Source organism: Monodelphis domestica, chromosome 7, assembly GCF_027887165.1.
Source record: "Monodelphis domestica isolate mMonDom1 chromosome 7, mMonDom1.pri, whole genome shotgun sequence".
In the NCBI taxonomy this organism is placed as follows: Eukaryota; Metazoa; Chordata; class Mammalia; order Didelphimorphia; family Didelphidae; genus Monodelphis; species Monodelphis domestica.
In genome coordinates, this window is record NC_077233.1 from 8,199,185 (window position 1) to 8,220,906 (window position 21,722).

Consider the following 21,722-nt stretch of genomic DNA (forward strand, 5'->3'; position numbering starts at 1 on the left):
TGGAGGGCTGTTGTTTAATATTTTGTAATCAGAAGAGATTCACAGCTGGGTGTGACAGAGGAATTGCTGAGCCCAAGGCCAAAACACTTGGGCTCACAAGATCATCCCTAGAGAATAGTTGAGAAAATGCTTTTCTCTCTTCCTTTTTTTCAGAGATGGGGTGCCACAGAGTTGGAATATTGTATATATTTGCCAGATCCACTTGATGAGTCAGCTAATTTTGCTGGATTTTTTCCCCTTTGCTCTTTTTTTAATTTTGTTGTTGTTGTTGTCATTGTTGTTGTTACAAGGGATACCTCACTAAGTAGGGGCCAGGAAAAGGATATATATTTAAAAAAAAAAAGGTGATGAAAACAACAAAAGATATCAATAAAAAAGATTTTTTAAAGAGAAATCTGGGTTTGAATCTCAGTTGTTACACTTTCCATTTGTATATTTGGCTGAGTTGTAGAGGTCCTTTCATTGTACAGATGAGGAAACTGAGACTTGGAGAGGCTGCCTAAGGTTACTCAAGTAGGCTGTGGGGTATCTGGAATTTCAGCCTGCATTCTCTGGCTCCTCTTCCTTCATTGTGTTCCCAACTCACATCAAAAGTCACTTCAACTCATGGGGCCTCAGTTTCTTCCTCTGTAAAATGACCCCATCTAACTCCAAAACAGAGATCCTAAAAATGGTTCCCCAGACTAGTGATGAATGCCCAAGCCCATGTGTCTCTCTTAGGTCTCTCTTCTGCCATCTACTGGTGAGACACTATGAAACTGTTTTTCTTGGAGAGAAAATTGAAATAGCATCACTTCAATACATGGATACCTGTTTCTCTCCAGACAAATGATGAATTGAAATCTATCACATATTAATGGTGTTGGTTGATGGTGGTGCCCTGCTGCTGATACATTAGCTCTGAGACCCTAGGGCTACCCCTGGTAGCTCCCTACACCAATGGAGCCACTGAGGCAGATCCAAAGAAAAAGAAAAACATCAATAATGACAGCAACAACGATTACAAATATTTCTACAGCCCTGAAAAGTTTGCAAAGCACTCTATGCAGAGCCTCTCTTTTGAGCCTCCCAACAATCCTACAAGGAAGGTACTATAAGAATTGCTCATTTCCATTTTGGATCTGAAGCTAGTGAGGCTCCGAATGGGTAAATGATTGGTCCAGGACCACACATCAAGCATGTATAATAGGTGGTAAACCTAAGAGATGCTGGAAATGCTGTGAGGGAAGATTGAGAAGGTAGGCAAGAAAGAGTGTTTGGGAATCGCAATCTCTAATCCAGTGTCTTCATTTTACAGAGGAAGAAACTGGGGCACAGAAAAGGGCGGGGACTCAAGCAAGGTCAGACAACTAGCTCCCTAGCAAGTTGGCAAATTTGTCAGTTCAAAGAAATATTGGGGGCCACTGGATAGTGTAGTCCATAGAACATTGGGCTTGGAATCACAAAGACTCATCTTTATGAGTTCAAATCCAGCCTCAGACACTTATTAATTGTGTGACCCTGGGCAAGTCACTTAACTCTGCTTAATTGAGAAAATGGAAAAGAAAACAGTAAGTAACATTACTTCCAACAATTGTCAGCATCTTACCTGAAGCAAATGGAACGAGGACAGAACTTTGGTGACCACTTGCACCAAGTTTCCTTTGTAAAGATTTCTCAAAGAAAGTATGTTTTGTGGGTGATCATTTTTCACTCTCAGATTAGAGAGACATGGTCATGGAAGAATAGCAGGATTGCTTGTAGGGAGGGCCAGTAGTGATGAGAGTGGTCCTGCTCTCCCTTGGATCCCTCTTGACAGGTTCCTTCTCCACTTTCTGCCTCCAGGTGTCCCCCAAGGCTCTGTCCTGGACTCTCTACATTCCTCTCTCTACTCTTGCTCACAGACTCATCAGTCTGGGTTTAATGTTTGCCTCTATACTGCTCTACACTTCCAATTTGTTGCTTAGAGTGCCTAGCAATCATCACATAAAACCAAGGCAGAAAAGGGTTTGGAACTTTTTCCAGTTTGAGAGGCTCTTTTCTTCTTGTTTTGTTTTATTTGTCACCCTCACTGTTCCTTTCCCCCAAGAGGCCTGTGCTTTTATTGTTGCAGGAGGCAGGCATGCCATATATTTCATGGCTGTAGATGAAATGGAGCGACATCTGCGGGGAACTCTGGGGAAGAAAAATTAACCCACTCACAATGTCTCCAGGACAGCCTGTTCTCATCACTCCCACCTATTTTCATATTTACATCCTTTCTGCCATGTCAAAGCAATTCCCAGTTATCTGCATACAGGATCTCTGTGCCTTGGGGATGGGAAAGGGAGGGAGGGAATAAGTATTTATGGAGCACCTGCTGTGTTCCAGGCACCAAGCAAGGTGCTTTATCAATATTCTCTCATTTGTTTCTCACAAGAACCCTGAGAGATAGGTGCTATGATTTCCATTTTCAGTTGAAGAAATGGAAGCAGGCAAAGTTTAAATGACTTGTCCAAGGTCACACAGCTAGAAAGAGGCTAGATTTGAACTGAGGTCTTCCTAACTCCAAGTCTATTGCTCTAACCTAGCTGTCCTATTCAATTTACTTCTTCTAATTGCCACCTTGCCCAACAGTAGCATTGCATGGAATTCCAGAATGTCAGAGCCGGAAGGGAGTTCAGACTTTGCCAAACAGTGGCCACTTCATTTTAAAGATGAGGAAACTGGGACCCAGAAAGGGGAAGGGCCTGGCCAAAGCCATGTAGCAAGTTGGTAATGAAGCATGAGGAAGAAGCCACAGCATCATCTTCCCACAGTCCTCTGAGTGCTAAACTGGTAGGAAAAGTCAAGACCATAGTTACCAGACACTGCCTCTAGAGACCAGAACTAGGGAGGATGGATTAAAGTCTAGGGAGACAAATTTCAGCCTTCTACTTCAAAGTAGTGAGTGTCCCCCATCACTGTAGTTCTGGAAGCAAAGATCTGACTGACCATTCATTAGGAGAGTTATGATGGAGCTTCATGTGTCAGGCTGACTAGGCTGAAATATTCAGATTCCCTTCCAACCCTGAGTTTCTAGAAATAGATGGACTTGACTTAGATGGGAACAGGGTTGGGAGAGAAAGAGAGATTTGGAGTCAGAAAGACCTGGGCTCATATCTCTCCTCAGATACTCAATAGCTGTGTGATCTTGGGCAACCCACTCAGCCTGTGTCTGTTTCCTTACCTAAAAGGTGAGAGATCAGGCTTTATGGTCCCTTGGGCTCTTCCAAATCTAGGTCTATAATTCTAAATGGGTGCTTTTGATAAGGCTGCTTTGTGGTCAGTCCTAAAAGTCAGACAAACCTAGAAAAGAAAATATGAGCCTTGGAAGCTCTCTACCTTATTCTGGCTCTTCAAAGTCCAAAACAATGTCTCCAAATAACAGGTCAATGGTTTCCTGGGCATGTTGTCTGGTAGATGATACATGTACTGCATTGTCCAATATGTCCTTCCCAAAGAGGGCACGGATGGACTCAGGGTTAGTCTTTTTTGCCACCTCTGGGTCTGTTGGACCAACGAATGTTCTCCAGTCCTTGATTGCATTCTCCTTACTTATGATCATTGCCATGCAGGGACCACTGGAAGTCAAAATACCATCAAAGGATTATTGCCAACTCTTGTCCTAATTGAAACCACACAAAAGATGGCAGACACCCTTCAGCGATGGGTTTTCTGACTGACTTCTGTGTCCCTTGCCCCACAGTCATGTGTCAGAGGTAATTGGGATTTGAACCCATGATTTCCTGACTCTGAGGACAGCTTTCTAGCCCTTATGCCTCACTGCTTCTCCTATGCAAACATATTTAAAATTTTAAAACTTCAAGTAGAAAATCTGAACCACTGGCACTGACAGCTAACAAAATCACATCTCATTTACTACATTCTAATTTCTAGATCTTTTTGCTAATTACATTTAAAGGCTCTCTCTTTGTAACTTCCTGGGCAACAAGTCGTTCCCTTGATGTGGTGGATTTAATTCTTTGACATTCAATTCAAGTGACTCTTTCTCTGGGAAACCTTCCCTGCTGTGCCCTGCTTGTCATGGTCTGCTAGCATAGGCCTCACCTTGGACCTGACCTTGCCTTCTCTTCAATATATTTACGCCAGCATATGGAGTAGAGCTACCTGAGTTTGTGCCTTCACACTGCTCTCCTTCTTCAACTCTAGGAATCAATACTATTTTTAAAGGCCCAAATTCTTGCTATTAACAAAAATAGGATGTGGAAAAAAAGCCAAAATAATTTTTTTGCCAACACAATTCTTTTTACTGACCCATGGATTTTCTCAATATACCAATAGGTTTTAAGAAGAAAACAAGTTTTCTACTTCCAAGAGCTATGATAGAGGAATAAGGAATGCTCCAAACTTGCACAATCCCATCTCCAAACATCACACATACAAAAAGTGGCAGGAGGGGGACTCAAAACTAAGGAAAGTATAAGGAACTCATCTCACTGGGATGAGAAAGGACAGTAGCCTAGGCTTGTGGCACCAGGGGAGCTGGCAGAATAGAAAATAGCCTATCTCATGAAATACCAGGGCAACTGGCAGTGGGGAAGGAGAGTGAAATTCAGCTGGACAAAACAGCTACAAGTCTTCCCACAGCAAGCCCACAAGGCCGCCTCTCCCTCTCCCCCACCCCCCGCAAGTGTACACTAAGGAACCCAAAGGCAGACAGATCAACCCAAGCACAGAGTAGACTGCATTGTAAGTATGAAAAAGTGCTCCCTCTACCCCAGGAGCAGAGCAGAACTTTAATATATAAACAATGTAACAACAACAACAAAAAAAGCTGGGGAAAATGAACAAAAGACAAAAAAAATGTGACTTTAGAAAGTTACTTTAGTGACTGGAAAGAACAGAATACAAACTCAAAAGAGGATAACAATACCAAAATGGAAATTAGTGAATGAAGCCTCAAAGGAAAGTGTATGTGAATGTCAGTTCCCAGAAGAACCCCTGGAAGAACTTGAAAAGAAGTTAAGAAATAAAATAATAAGAGAATTGATAGAAAGAATCAATAGCTAGGGGGAATTCAATTAAGAAAACAACTCCCTAGAAGCTAGAATAGGCTAAATGAAAATGGAGGCACACCAAAAAAAAAACTGAAGAAAACAATTCCTTAAAGAGGAGAATTGGCCAAATGGAAAAATAAACACAAAAGTTCAAGGAAGAAAATGACTTCCTAAAAATTAGAACTGGACAAATGGAAGCAAATGGCTCTATAAGGAAACAATGAAATAAAATCAAAAGAATTTTTTTTTTAAAAATAGAAGAAAAAATGAAATAACTCACTGGAAAAGAGCTGACCTGGAAAAGGGATTTGTGAGAGATAATCTAAGGATCATCAGAATACCTGAAAGCCATGATCCAAAGAAGATCCTGGATACATATTACAACAAGTCACAAAGGAAAACTGCTCTGATGTACTCAAACAAGAAGGGGAAAATAGAAATTGAAAGAATCCACCAATCACCTCCTGAAAGAGATCTCAAATTTAAAATTCCCAGGTTTATTATGGTCAAGTTTGAGAACATTCAGGCCAAGGAAAGAGTATTACAAGCAGCCAGAAGAAAACAATTCAAATATTATGGAATCCCAGGTAGAATTAAACAAGACCTGGCAGTTTCTACATTAAAGGATTTGAGGTGTAGGAAATGATATTCTGCAAGGCAAAGGATTTAGGATTAAAACCAAGAATCATCTACTCAGTGAAACTGAACATAATACTTAGGGGTGGCATTTAATGAAATAGAGGACTTCCAGGCATTCATGACAAAAGAATCAAAACTGAAGAGAAAATTCAATGATTGCTACTCAAGAGAAGTGGTAAAAAGGTAAAAGGAAAAGTAAAAACTTAAGGGATTCAATATGGTTAAACTAATTCCATTCCAACACAAGAAGGTGATAATTAAGACATTAGATCTAAGATATTAGAGACACTTAAAATATTTAAAGTACCCAAGATACTTAAGGTACTTGAAATACTTAAGAACCTTGTCACTATTAGGGCAGTAAGGAGTATACATTGACAGAAGGACAGTAGTAAGTTGAACAGGATAGGATAATATCCAAAATAATTAAGGAATTAGAAAGAGGAACACAATGGGAGAAGAAAAAAGGAAAGATAGGAGGGAGAATAAATTACCTCATAAGAAAAAAGTACATAGAGTTAAAAAAGTGTAGACGATGGCGGTTGTGGTGGGCAATTTTTGAACCTTACTCTCATCAGAATTAGCTCAAAGCAAGAATGATATCCACACTCAGTTGACTACAGAGACCTAACATACCCTAAAGGAGGTAGGAGGGAAGGGAGAATAAGAGAAAGAGGAAAATGAATAAAAGGGTGCTTGTGGTGGTCAGGAGTGAAAGGCTGAAAGAAGAGGAAAAATAAATGGAGGGAAATGAGATGGAGAAACACAGGTAGAAATGTTAACTGTGAATGTAAATAATATGCATTCCCCCATAAAAGAAAAGAGATGGCAGAATGAACTAAAAACCATAATCTCACAAAACACATTTAAAACAGGAAGACAGGGAGAGCCAAGATGATGGAGAAGGAGCAAGGATCCATATGATTTCTACCAAAATACTATGAAATAATAATGCCTCAACATGAATGTTGGACCAGCAAACACATACACACACACACACAAAGACAATGTGAAGTAATTTGTTAGCCAAAAGCAACTTGGAATGCCAGCATGAGGAATCTACTGCACCAGGATGGAGGTGGAGCACAGTGTGTTAGGGTAGGTCCCAGCAAGGCAATAGACCATGGGCACTGCTGAAGCAGCAGAAGAGTCTTCCAGAACACTCAGAAACAGATGATAAAGGGATTGGACAAGTGATTAGAAGGAGATTACAGGGGTCCCTTGGCTTGCTCTGGGTGAAATATGCTTGTCACATTGCCCATTCATAGAATCAGGTCACAGTCCTGGGGTACAGTCACAGGATGAGAAACACCAGCAGATACCAGCACATGCAGCCTCAGAGGAGCAGGTGATCCTGGTCACAGTTCCAAGGGGTTAAAGAGTACTTGGGGTTAGTCACAGACCAGAGCACAAGCCCAGAGAGTATTCAACACATCTCTCCTTACATCATGTCACCTTAGAAGTACTGACAGCAGATAGATCCCCAGTTCCAGCTCTGAAGGCAGCTGTACAAAGAACCTGAAGCTTGGGACAGGACTGCCTTCACTACTTACAGAGCCCAACCTTAACAGTTCTTTAAACTAAAAGAAAAAGGCAGGAAAATGAGCAAACAATGACAACAAAAAAGAGAAACTCAGCAAAGAAAGTTATTTTGGTGACAGGATAGTCAAACTCAAAAGAAGACAACAAAGTCAATACTGTTGCATCCAAAGCCTCCAAGAAAAATATTGATTTCACTAAAGCCCAAAAAGAACTAATGAAGGAGCTAAAAAATCAAATGAGAAGTTGATTAAAATTGGCAAAAAAAAAACGAAAATGGTGCAGGAAAATAATGAAAAAAAGTGTCAACTTGGTAAAGGAAACTCATAAAAAAACTGAAGAAATTAATACCTTAAAAAAACAGAATAGGCCAATTGGTAAGAGAGGCACAAAAATCCAAAGAAGAGAAGAACTTTTTAAAAAAACCTTTACCTTCCATCTTGGAATCAATACTGTGTATTAGTTCCAAGGCAGAAGAGTGATAAGGGCTAGGCAATGTGGGTCAACTGACTTGCTCAGGGTCACACGACTAGGCAGTGTCACAACTAGGCAGATTTGAACCCAGTACTCCCATCTCTGGGCCTGGCTCTGAATCCACTGAGTCACCTACCTACCCCAGAGAAGAACTTTTTTAAAAAAGCAGAATTGTCCAAATGGGAAAAGATCTACAAAAATGCACTGATGAGAAAAACTTCTTGAAAAACAGAATTGGCCCTTTGAAAAAAGAGGTACAAAAATTTACTGAGGAAGAGAACTGTTTACAAAGTAGAATTTAGTCAAATGGAAAAGGAGTCACAAAAGTTCACTCAAGAAAATCACATCCTAAAAATTAGAGTTGGGCACATGGAAACTAAAAACTATGACACATTAAGAAACAATCAGACAAAGTTAAAAGAATGAAAAGATTAAATAAAATGTAAAATATCTCATGGGAAATACAACTGACTTGGGAAATAAATCTGGGAGAGATAATTTAAGAATTATTGGACTACTGAAAACCATGATCAAAAAAGAGCTTAGACATCATCTTTCCAGGAGTTATCAAGGAAAACTGTCTTCAAATTCTAAAACCAGAAGTCAAAATAGAAATTGAAATAATTCACCAATCATCTCTTTCAAGATCCCAAAAGGATAATTCCCAGGAATAACATAGCCAAATTCCAAAATTCCCAAGTCAAGGAGAAAATATTTCAAATAGCCAAAAAGAAACAATTCAAATATCATAGAACCACAGTGAAGATAACATAAGACAAAACATAACATAAGCAGCTTCTATATGAAAGGATCAGAGGGCCTGGAATATGATATTCCAGAGAGCAAAGGAGCTAGGACTTCAACCAGCAAAACTGAGCATGATCCTTCAGGGGGTGGAGGGGAAATGAGTATTGTTAGGGGTAAATTTAGGGTTTTTTTTACTAATATACATATGGTTCCAGGGATTAATTCAAATCCCAATAAAAATATTCAAGTCAGTTTGGGAGTTTTATGGTGGTTTAATTAATATAGAGGGAAGGAATTAAGAAGAAGAGAGAGGGAAAAGGGTATAAGACTTCTCCAGCCTAGCCTGAGCCAAGGGGAGTTTGGAGACCTCAGCCACGAGGCCTCCTCCAAGACTTAATCTAGCTTGGCTTCCAGTCATGAGACCTCTTTGAGATGAGAGGCCTCCTAGGAGGATAGCATTTTAGGAAAGGTAAAGGAAAAAAAAGAATCAGCCTAAACTTCGAGAGAGCTCAGGGAAGATGCCTCACCTGACCCATGCCAAGATGCCAAGATGCTGCCACGAGCCACACCACTACTCAAACTCAAAGTCTCTGAGAGAGAGACCCTGAGCTCAACATTTCTGCCACCAAACAAAGACCAGCAAGAGGAAGTGACAGAAATATATAGACTTTTTTTTTAACATCACTTCCTGCGTCTCACATGTACCAATGGTAGCTTAAGCTTGACTTAGGACAGCCCAGGGGTCTGCCAGTTGTTTCTGATTTGTCATTTGCTAGCACATGTCTGTCATAGACCATCCTTCTCAACACTTAATCCTTAAGTAGGGGTGTAGACATTCCTGATTGCTAGACTAAGCAGGGTGGAGCAAATCTAAAATTCACAGTATTCAATGAAATAGAGAACTTTCAAACATTCCTGATGAAAAGATCAGAGCTGAAAGGAAAAATTGACTATATACAAGACTCAAGAGAATCATAAAAACATAAGCAGAAAAGAGAAATAAAAAAAAATAATAAGATTGAGCTGTGTACATCCCTACATGGGGAAATGATTCTTGTAATGCCAAATAACTTAGTCATTATTAGGGCAGTTAGAAGGAGTATACATAGAAAGCAATGGTGGGAATTCAATATGATGGGATGATATAAAAAATTAAATTAAATTAAGGCATGAAAAGAGGAATGCATTGGGAAGAGGGGAAAGGAAAATTAGAATGGGGTAAATTATTGTAAATAAAAGAGGCATGAAAAAGCATTTACAGAGGAGGGGAAGATGGGGGAGGTGGGGAGGAAAGCATATGGACCTTATTTTCATCAGAATTGCCTGTGAGGGAAGAAGATACGTGTATAAAGCTATCATACCCTCCAGCAAAGTAGGAAGGGAAGGGAATGAGAGAAAGAGTGTAGGACTGATAGAAAAGATGGCAAATTGGGGGAGGTGGATATGAGAAACTAAACAGGGATAACGAGGATGGAAAGTAACACACAGTAATCATAATGGTGCAATTTTTTTACAAGTCCCTCTAATAAAGGCCTCAGTTCTCAATATGTAAAGAAATGAGTTAAATACATAAGAATACAAGTTATTCCCCAATTGATAAGTGGCCTAAGGATATGAACAGGCAGTTCTCAGACACAGTAATTAAAGTTCTCTATAGTCTCACAAAAAAATGATCTAAATCACTATAATTTAGAGAAATGCACATTAAAATAACTCTGAGGTACCACCCCATACCTATCAAATTAACTATTATCGCAGAAAAGAAAAATGACAAAACTTAGAGGGAATATCGGAAAGCTGGGATACAAATGAACTGTTGGGGGAGTTGTGAAGTGATTTAATCATTCAGGAAAACAATTTGGACCTATGCCCAATACTACATACCCTTTGACCCAGTAATACCATTACTAGGTTTGTATCCCAAAGAGATTTAAAAGGGGTGGAGGGACTTTATGTACAAAAATATTTAAATCAGCTCTTTTTATGGGGGGCAAAAATTTGGAGAGTGAGAAGACATCCATCAATTGGGGAATAGTTAAGTTAGTTCTATAGTATGTGATTTTAGTGGAATACTATTGTGCTGTAAGAAATGATAAGCAGGAGGAACCCAGAGAAACTTGGAAATACTTAACATGACCTGAAACAGAGTGAAATAAGTAGAACCAGGAGAACATAATACTCAGTGACAGGAATATTTTACAATGATAAAAAAAAAGTGCTGACTATTTCCAGAGAAAAAGAACTGAGTCTGAATCCAGACCAAAGCAAACTTTTTTCACTTTTAAAATTTTTTTTCTGAGTTTCTTTCCACCAAAGGATTAATAGGAGAAAACGTTTTGCATGGTTGCACATGTAAAATCTATATGAGATTGCTTACTATCTTGAGAGTGGTTGGGGGCTGGAGTGGAATGATCTGAGACTCAATACTCTTTGAAAAATGTTGGAAACTTTTTACATATAGTTGGGGGAAAATAAAATAAAATGTATTAACTTTTTAAAATAAATAAATAAATAAAACAGGGAGACACACATAGTAAAGGGAAATGGCTGAAGAAGAATTTATTATGCTTCACTTAAAGTTAAAAAAATCAGGAGTAGTAATCACAATCTCATCAAAGGAAAAGTAAAAAAAGATCTAATTGAAAAAGATAAGGAAAGTATAACTTGATGAGCAATTTAATAAATATTTAACATAATAAAGCAATTTCAGCATTAAACATATATGTGCCAAATGACAAAGCATCCAAATTCCTAAAGGACAAGTTACATGAGAAAGAAGTAAATAGTAAAACTATAATCATAGGGGACCTCAATCTTCCCCTCTCAGGACTAGATAAATCCAACTAAAAAATAAACAGGAAAGAAAGGAGGTAGATAGAACTTTCAAAAAGTTTAATATGATAAACCTCTAGAGAAAACTGAAGAGAAATGAATATACCTTTTTCCTCAGTTGTACATAGCTCCTTCACAAAAATTTACCATGTAATAGGCATAAAAACCTCACAACCAAATGTAAAAAGAAGAAATATTAAATGCATCCTTTCCAGACCATAATGCAATAAAAAATACATTCAATAAAGATCAGCAGAAAGAAAGATGAAAAATTAATTGGAAACTAACTAATCTCATCCTAAAGAATGAGTGGATCAAAGAACAAATCAATAATTTCATTTAAAAAATGACAATGAGGAGACATCATATTAAAATTTATGGGATGCAGCCAAAGCAAGACTTAGGAGAAATTTATATCCTAAAATGCTTACATCAATCAAATAAAAGCAGGTCAATAAATGGAGCATGCAACTAAAACAACCAGACAAAGAAGAAATTTAAACTACACAACTAAACACCAAATTGGAAATCATGCAAATCAAAGGAGAGATTAATAAAATTGAAAGTAAGAAAACCATTGAACTAATAAATAAAACAAGCTGGGTTTATGAAAAAATTAATAAAATAGAAAAAAAAACATTGTTTAGTTTGATCTAAAAAAAAAAGAAAGCCAAATTACCAGTATAAAAACATAAAAAATGAATTCTCAACCAATGAAGAAGAAACTAAAGCAATTATTAGGAATGACTTTGCTCAACTATATGCTGATAAATGCAATGATCTAAGTGAAATAAATGAATATTTAAAGAAATATAAATTTCCCAGATTAACAGAATAAGAAATTGAATATTTAATTGCCCCGTCTCAGAAAAAGAAATTGAACCAGCTATCAGTAAATTTCCTAAGAAAAAATTCTCAAGGCCAAATGGATTCACAAGTTAATTCTACCAAACATTTGAAGAACAATTAGGGTTATTCTCCAATACTGTATAAATTATTTGGGAAAATATATGAAGAAAGAATTCTTCCAAATTTCTTTTATGATGCAAATATGGTGCTGATACCTAAGTCAGAAAGAGAGAAAAAATAGTGAAAATAAACCATAATTCAATCTCCCTAATGAATATTGATGCAAAAAATTTTAATAAAATACTAGAAGAAGATTATAGCAACATGTCAGAGGAATCATACACTATGATCAGGTGAGTTTTATACCAGAAATGCAGGGACAGTTTGATCTTAGGAAACCTATCAGCATAATTGACCATATCAATAACAAAATCAACAGAAACCAAAGGATTATCTCAACAGATGCAGAAAAATATTTTAACAAACTACAATACCCATTTCCTATTTAAAATGCCAGAAAACATAGAATTTGTTTGTCTGACCTAAATTAATGAAATATTCCTTGAAATGGTAAATACCTGTTAAAAACCATCAGCAAGCATCATCTATAATGAGGATAAGTTAAAAGCCTCCCCAGTAAGATCAGGAGTGAAGCAAGGATGCCCATTATAACAATTATTATTCAATATTGTGCTAGAAATGCTAGCTATAACAATTAGAAGAAATTGAAAGAATTAGAATAGGCAATGAGAAAATAAAACTATCACTCTTGGCAGATAATATGAAGGTATACTTAGAGAATTACAAATAATCAACCAAAGACCTAATCAAAACTTTAAATAAACCCACATAGATATCAGCATTTCGCCATACCACCAATAAATCCCAAGAGCAAGAGATAGAAAGAGAAATCCCATTTAAAATAACTGTAGACAATATAAAATACATGGGAGAACATGTGCCAAGACAAACCTAGGAACCATATGATCACAACAACAAAACATTTTTCACAGAAATGGTCAGATTTAAACAAATGGAAAAACATTAATTGCTCAGGGATAGGTTGAGTCAATATAACAAGGATAACAATTCTACTTAAATTAATTTGTCTACACAGTGCTAAGCCAAACAAACTACCTCAAAATTATTTCACATAGCTAGAAAAAAAAGCAATTCATCTGGAAGAACAAAAAGCTAAAAATAAAAAGAGAATTAATGAAAAAAATAAATTAAGGTGAAGGTTCAGTTACATTGGATCTCAAACTTTAGTATTAAAAAACAAACATCAAAATAATCCCGTACTGACTAAGAAACAGAGTAGTGGATCAGTAGAATAGATTAGGCACTCAACACACAGTAGTAAACTAAGTATACCCTTTGGCCCAGTAATACCGTTTCTAGGTCTATATCCCAAAGAAACCAAAGAAAAAGGAAAATAACATAGATGTTCAAAAATATGTATAGCAGTGACAAAGAATTGGAAAGTGAGGATGTATCTATCATTTGGAGAATGGCTGAACAACTGGTGATGTATGGTTGTAATGAAATAGTATTGTGGCATAAGAAATGATGAACAGCATGATTTCAGAAAAACCTGGGAAGATTTATATGAACTATTGAAAAGTGAAGTGAGCAGAACCAAGAGAACGTTGTATACAGTAACCGAAATATTCTACGATAATCAACTGTACAGGACGCAACTATTATCAGCAGGGAAAGGAAACAAAATAACCTCAAGGGATTCACAATGAAAAACAACACCCACAGCCATAGAAAGGAGCTGTCAGAGTTTGAAGGTAGATCAAAGCATATCATTTTTCTTATTTCCTTCCAGAGCTTTTCTTGCATGTGCAATAAATATCTTCTTTGACAACATGAGGAATATAAAAATATGTATTGTTTTAATCCTTACTTTCCATCTTAGAATCAATACTAAATTTTGGTTCTAAGACAGAAGAGCAATAAGGGCTAAGCAACTGAGATTAAGTGACTTGTCCCCAAGCTACACAGCTAAGAAGTTTGGTTTGAACCCAGGTCCTCCTGACTCCAGGCCTGATGCTTTATTCACTGTGCTACCTTGCTCCCCTTTGGAAATCTGTATTGCATGACAGCACCAGTAAAACTATATCAGACTATCTACCATCTTGGGGAAGGGAGATGGAGAGAATTTAGACCATAAAATGGCAGAAAACAATTTTTTCTATATGTAATTGGAAAAGAAATAAAGAAAAACAGTACTTACTCAGTCATGTGAGCCACTAAGTCCTCATAGAAGTCTTTTTCTTTATGGGCCTTATAAAGACGCCCAACCAAGTCTGGCGTAAACTGGATTTCCTTCATGTGGGACACTGAGAAACCAAGCTCTTGAATCTTTCTTATGATGTCCCCTGGGTGGAGGAATAGACATTGTATTGGATTTCTAACTGCTTTTACTTTCCTGCAATTATTCAGGTGGGTTAAACTTGGGAAGAGGGGAGAGGCATAGTGAGCTTTACAAGCCAGTTTCAGATGTTTTAAACTTTAGCATGTATGACCCGTTCATCTGCATCTTCATACCCAGATGTCTCCCTCCAGAGCTCCAGACCTGCAAGTCTCCCTGCCTATAGGATGGATTGAGGGAGCAGGTAGGCACATAGTGAAGACTTACCTCCCTTTTAGAAGAGACAATAAATGAGGAAAGGAACATCTCTACATAATCCACCTTATCAGTCAGATTAGATAAAATAGAGAAGAAAGAAAGTGTGTAAGGCTGGAAGGAGAATTGGGGGGGGGGGGGAAGAGTGTGGATGAAGATCAAGGTATTAGAAGGAAGAAGGATCATGGGCTACCAATCACTGAATAGGAAAGGTTCTCAGCAGTCATCTTGTCTATTCCTTGAATGAACAAGAATTCTTCCTATAATAGCCATCATGCCACGTTGTATGGTGGGCATCTGGCTTTTACCTGAAGATATACACTTGTAGGCAATCCACTACTTTCTAGACAGTCCATTTCATTTTGGAGACCTCAACTTATTAGAAGCTTTTCCTTATATCATCTGTTGCTCCTGATTCTCTCTCTTGGGCCAAAGAATAAATTAATAGACTCAAAGAATCATGACTCCAGAACCTTTTGTCTTCTATATAACTGCTTTTCAATTGGATTGGAAGTGAGGGGGACCCAAATACGAATCTGGTATCTGTCACCTTCTATCAGGGTGACCTGGAGCAAGCACTTCCTCTCTGTAACTCAAGTTTCCTCTTCTGTAAAATAAGGGTGTTAGGGTAGATGTTCTCTGAGGTCACCCCCACCTTTAAAATGCGATTTCATAAATCACCAGAAAACATACCTTCTTTTCTCCTCTTTAGAAGATTCCTCCAACAATTCCATAATAAGATCTCACGGACTAGCACCATGATAGTTGGCTTCTTTGGGCATTATCAATATTTTTTCTAAGTTATGGTTCCTAGAACTAGAAGTGTAAAGCATAGGACCATAGGATTCAGAGAACGAAGCCTGGATATCTGGGCAGTCTCTACCACCCACACTCTGAAATTCCAATGGAAGATTTGGAGAGGTGAGGGCTGAACCATGTGAATGTTGGAGTGGCTCCCAATGAAGGGATCTAAGAAGTAGCATTAGCAGGAAATGGTAAGATGTTGGAACTATGGGATCTCAGGCCTGGTTAGAGTCCATGATCCAGTTTCCTGGATAAAAAGAGGAGAGGGGATTTCCTGGGTAGCATCAAGTTGCTAAAGAGGTTCAGGTGACTTCCTTTTAGAGGCAGACAAAAGCAGAGAGAATGGGAATCAGACAGAAACAGGAAAAGGCAGAGTTGATGGGAAGGAGGGAGGGAAAGAGTGAGAAAGAGAAAGGAAAGGAGAGAGAGAGAGACAGAGAGAGGTGTCTCTACTCAGTTCCCTTGGAATCCATCTCTCCCTCTGCTGCCTTCTTTTATAATAGCTTGAGTCAAATAAGATCAACCCAGAGACCCTCCTAATCAGTCATCTTCAACAAGATGGCCAGAATGGTGATTGGACAAGTATCCAGGAGGTGACCTCACTCCTTTCAAGGACGGGTCAGTGGGCATGCCCATGTAATCAGTGTTTAGAACAAAGGCTTACCTCTCCAGGAGCAGAAATCATAGAAGTATAGCTGGGGGCCATGAGACCCCCCTCTCCCATCTGGCGACTCCTTGGCCTTACCCACCATTTCAGAAGGGCTTCAGCCATGCTCCCTTCACTCCCTTCTCAACTTGCTCCCTGGACTTCTCCACTGTCACTAACAGCCTTGCCCTTATTCTGTACCCAACAAGCCCTACTTTCTGGTTCCCCTTTATGCATTGTCATCCTCCATTAGGATGTAAGCTTCCTGAGGGCAAAGGGCTGCCTTGGATTGGTATCCCCATCCACTCCACTGATTTACATTTAAACACAAAAAAACTGTAAGAGGGTAAGAGGATGCCATGGTTTGCTCTCCCTGGGGAGCAGGAGCTTTGGGTGGGGGTGCCAGCCCGCAGAAGTCTTTGAAAAACCCGGGTCTTCTGAAGGGCTGATGACTTCAAGCATGAGACAGTCAAATGGCGGTGAAGCGAGTAGTTGCCAGGCTTCCCCTCACCGGCACAGGGATCTTGACCTGTGCTTCAATGCTCACCCCTCAGGTCTTGGTAGGCGTGAGGCTTGATCAGTGCCACAGTATGTTCTAAAGGGAAGAAGCTGCGAATTTCCTTGGTTTCTGCCTCTGGGGACTCCTTTCCATGCAGTCTATTGAAGTCACAGTTTTCCTGGCCAAGTTGCTCCCGCAAACTAGGACAAAGGAGAAAAGTCTTTCAAGCCCACCTCTGAGGATCACCTGGAGGCCCTCAGCCTCACCTGAGAAGCGGGTGTCCTCTCCGTCACCAGGCTTTGCATCTACGGCCCCAAATGTCACATCAAGTCAAACAAGCAATGGGGCAAATACGACGCAAAGGGACAATTGGCTGGCACTTAGGTTCCCCACAATCAAACCCTCCAGGCTTCGAAGGATGGGGGAGAGAGGTCCAGAAAGCCACTCATCCAAACCCCAGCTGGGAGTAGAGCCCGGTAGAGACAGGTCACGATATATAGGTCAGGCTCACCCTACTGCCTATGTCATGTGGCAATGGCAGAGCAATTACACTGCTACCCAAACTCCATCTCTTCTTTGCCCATCACCCAACCCCAGGAGATGCTACCAGACTATGCGGGGGATCAGTCTGTCAATCAACAAGCATTTTTTTCACCCTTACTTACTTGCAAAACTATCCATTGATTCCAAGGCTGAAGAACAGTAAAGGCCAGACAATAGGGGTTAAGTGACTTGCCCCAGGGCCACCTAGCTAGGGAGTATCTGAGGTCAAATCTGAATCCAGGACTTCCCATCTCCAGGCCTGGCTCACCTAACCACCCACCTAACTGCCAAGAATGTTTAAAGCCCCTGGCATATAGCAGGTAATATACTAAGTGCTGGGGAGACAGTCTGCCCTCAGAGAGCTTCCATTTACCCCTGTGGGCTTTCAATGAACATGTCCAATGGATTGCTCGCCATTCTACTGCTGAGGAGCACACAGCCCAGAACAATGGGTTTTTTTTTTCATCTTGGTTTGTTTGTCCTGTTTTCTATTTTCTTCATGGCCTGAACAGGGAGCTTCTGGTTAAGAACAAAAGCAGACCAGAACCTCCTCTGCCATTTACAGTATTAGAGCATTGACTGAGACAGTAAATGACTTGCTCAGGACCACATAGCCAGGATTTGAATCCAGATCAAACTGATTCCCATGCTGACTCACAAAGATATATTCATTGTTGTTGTTCAGTTGTTTTTCAGTTGAATCCAATTCTTTATGATGCCATTTGGGGTTTTGTTGCCATTTCTTTCTCCAGGTCATTTTACAGATGAAGAAACTGAGGCATGAAGGGTTAAGTGACTTGCCAGGTGCTGTATGACTAACAAGTGTCTGAGGTCAGATTTAAACTCCAGTCTTCCTGACTCTAGGACTGGCATTCGAGCCACTGTACCACCTAGCTGTCCCCAAACTAATGAGCAGGAGGCATTGTGGGAAGATGGTAGACTAGAACATGAGATTGCCTTGGTCTCCAAGTTCCCACACACATAATCAAAAACAATACTTCAGAGTCAATTCTAAAAGCAGCAGAAATAGATAAGAGTCTGGAGTGAAGCAGAGAAGCCAAGGGCAACTGAAGAGAAAAGTCTCTGATCTTTTTAGTAGCCTTCTCACCTGACAGAAGCACAACCCCATCCCTCAACAAGCAGCCAGCCCTGGGGGCACATATGTAGGAACACAGCCTCTCTTTGTTGGCTTACCTGGGGATCTTATACTTCAGTGATGGACAATAATGAAGCCAACAAACAATAAGCCCTGGGAGCAACAATGACTCGTCCAAGGTCTTCAACCTCAGCTGCAGACAGCTCTGATCACCTGTATTTTGGGGATTGGGGGCTGAGCAGCTAACTAGGGGAGCCCTTTGGGGACCCTGGCATGCTGACTCTGTCCCAAGTTGTGGTTTCTAAAGAAGAGAAATGAGGAGAAAACAAACACTCATCAGTGTGATTGCTGAGGGACAAGGGTCCTGCTTTGGCTGGGATAACTCCCAAGAGAACTGAGCCCCTGGCTGCAGTTCCAAGGCAAGAAGGTAAGCTGGTACTTGTAGATAATTGAATACCACAGGGAATAAAGCTGTCTGCTTGTAGTGAAGTCAGCTACAGACTGGAGGGAGGGAGTTGTTGGGGTGTGGAGGCAGGGCGGAGATTATACAAATTGTAGAAATTGGAATAACTAAGGAGGGCTCAGTGACATGGGCATTGTACCCCCAGAAGCTCAAGCAAACTATTATCAGTGAAATTCCTTTGCTCCCTTATATCCTCGGGACTCCTAGCCTAAAACATCTAGAGGACCCTGAGATGATTGTCCTCCTTTGATCCTCCTTTAGATTTAAGATGGACAGAGATGCACCTCCAGGCACCTCATTCTATCAGGCTGTATCTCAGACATCTGTCTGTCCCCTAAAACTAAGGAATCTTTTATGAGGATCATTCCTTATGTCTCCAGGCAGACCCCAGTCAGATGACCCCACCCCCCACCCCACCGAATGCCCTAGTGGCTACCACTCTAGAGTCACGTCCACACTATGACACAGCATTTATTGCAAGAGTATAAAATCCCCAGCGTCAGGGAGGGGTGGGGGGAGTGGAGGGAGGACCAGAAAATGATGTTTGTAACCAAGGAATAATGTTTGAAATTGACCAAATAAAAAAATAATGTTAAAAAAATAAAATAAATAAAATAAAATCCCCAGAATGGATGGGTTCTGGAAGCAGCCTTCCATCAGGCTGTTCCACCTGTACCATTCTCCTGGCCATTCTCAGCATTACTCGCTACATTAATAAATTTCTCTTTTTATTTTTAAGCTAAGTTTTGGAGTCTTGCATTCTTGCAAAAGGTATCCTTTCTGAACCCTAGGGGTATACCTCTTCACCCCCATAACACTCGGGAAATAATAGCACAAAAAACATGAAACTTGAGACATTGCCCCCACATCCCCTAGGAACAGAGCCCAACTTGAGGATAAAGCTAACAATCAAGCCACTTGGCCACTATTTTTTTCCCTAATGAGTAAGCAAAACAGAGAGAACCCCATTATAGACAGCTATTATGGGGACAGAGAAGATCAAGGTTCAAATTCAAAGGACAATGAAGTTAAAACACCCACTTCTAAAAACAAAGAAAAACATCAAATGGTCACAAGCCCAAAAAGAGGTTTTGGAAAAGTTTTTTTAAAAAGACTTTAAAAACCAAATGAGATGACTCAATGGATAAAGAGTCAGGCCTAGTGATGGAAGGTCCTACATTCAAATTTGACCTCAAATACTTCCTATCTATGTGACCCTGGCCAAGTCATTTGAACCCATTTTCCTAGTCCTTACTGCTGCTTCTTCCAATTGTGAAATTGGAATCTGTTACCCTAAAAACTACAATTTCCAACAAAGTTATGATTCCCAGGAGCCCACTCACTTCCTGACATTTCATGCTGATGTAGACAGGAGATAAATTGGGTGGAGTTCCATATCTAGGCCCCTTTCCTTCCTGTCAGCAGTTTTGGTGGAGCAGGGATTTTTGAACAGGTAGATTAACTTAGTCACATGGTTCTATTTTGTCAGATAATAAACTTTATAAAAATAATACATGAAATATTGGACATTAATTTGACTCTTACACTGCCATGGAATCAATACTTAGCATGGATTCTAAAACAAAAAATAAGATTTTACCAAAAAAATGAGCGATTGAGGAAAAATTAGAAAAAATAAGAGCAATGCAAGAAAATTAGGAAATACAAGTTGGTAAATTGGAAAAAGAGATTCAAAAACTCATTGAAGAAAAAACTTATTAAAAATTAGAATTGAGCAAGGGGAAATTAATGACTTCTTAAAGCCACGAGAAATAATAAAGCAAAATCTAAAGAGTGAAAAAATAGAAAAAAATTGAAACACCTTATTACAAAAAACAACTGACCTAGAAAACCGAGGAGAGTCAATAAAAATTGTTGGACTACTAGAAAGTTATGACCAAAAAAAAGAGTTTAGACACAATGCTCCAAGAAATTAAGGGAAATTGTCTTTAGTTTTAGAACTAGAAAAGAAAACAAAAATAGAAAGAATCCACCAATTACCACCAAAAAGGGAACCCAGGGTTAAAACCTCCAGGAACATCATTGCCAAGTTCTGTGACTCTCGAGTTAAGGAGAAACTACTACAAGCAACAAGAAGAAAAAAAATTTAAAAACTGTGGAGCTATAGTAAGAATAACTCACATAAAGTAAAAATTAAGGACTGGACCAAAATATACTATGTCTAAACTGATACAAAGAAAGCAGGAGTAGCAAGCATGATGTCTGACAGAGTTAAAGCTAAAATAGATTTAATTAAAAGAGAGAAACAGAAAAACTATATTATGTTAAAAGGTAACACAGATAATGAAACTTTATCAATATTAAACCCATATACACCAAATGCTGTAGCACCTAGATTTTTCAAGGAAAAGCTAAATGAGTTATAGCTAGAAATAGATAAGAAAATAAAAATACTGGGGACTTCAACCATACCCTCTCAGAACTGGATAAATATAACCAAAAAATAAATAAGAAAGAAATCAAGGAGAGGAATAGAATCTTAAAATAATCTAAATACAATAGATATATGTAGAGAAATGAAGAGGAATAAAAAGGAGTATATCTTTTCTCAGCATTACATGGTACCTTTACAAAAACAGATCATATATTAGGGCACAAAAACCATATAGATCAGAACTGTTAAATACATTCTTTGCAGACTATAATGAAATTTAAAAAATGATGTATTAAGGTATTATTGAAATACAAAGTAAAAAATTACTTGGAGATTAAATAACTTATTCTTAAAGAATGAGCGGGTTAAAGAATAAGTCATAGAAACAATAAATAATTTTATTAAAGGCAGAGATAATAACGTGTTAAACATAGCAAAATCTATGGGATATAGCAAAAGCAGTAAGTAGAGGAAAATATCTACCTTTAAATGCTTATATCAATAAAGCAGAGAAAGAACAGGCCACTGAATTGTAAATCCAAT

General features: G+C 39.0%; 1 protein-coding gene across 1 annotated transcript in view; it reads right to left on the bottom strand.

The window, feature by feature from the left end:
• Positions 1 to 2,016: 2,016 nt before the first annotated feature.
• The window catches only part of NME8 (NME/NM23 family member 8), an 87,383-nt gene continuing 67,677 nt past the window's right edge, over positions 2,017 to 21,722 (bottom strand). The window contains exons 14-17 of the mRNA XM_056806258.1: positions 16,731 to 16,882; positions 14,341 to 14,485; positions 3,343 to 3,581; positions 2,017 to 2,154 (exon numbers count right to left, since the gene is read on the bottom strand). Coding sequence (XP_056662236.1) covers positions 3,344 to 3,581; positions 14,341 to 14,485; positions 16,731 to 16,882 — 535 coding nt within the window. The 3' untranslated portion in view covers positions 2,017 to 2,154; position 3,343. The remainder of the gene's footprint in view (positions 2,155 to 3,342; positions 3,582 to 14,340; positions 14,486 to 16,730; positions 16,883 to 21,722) is intronic.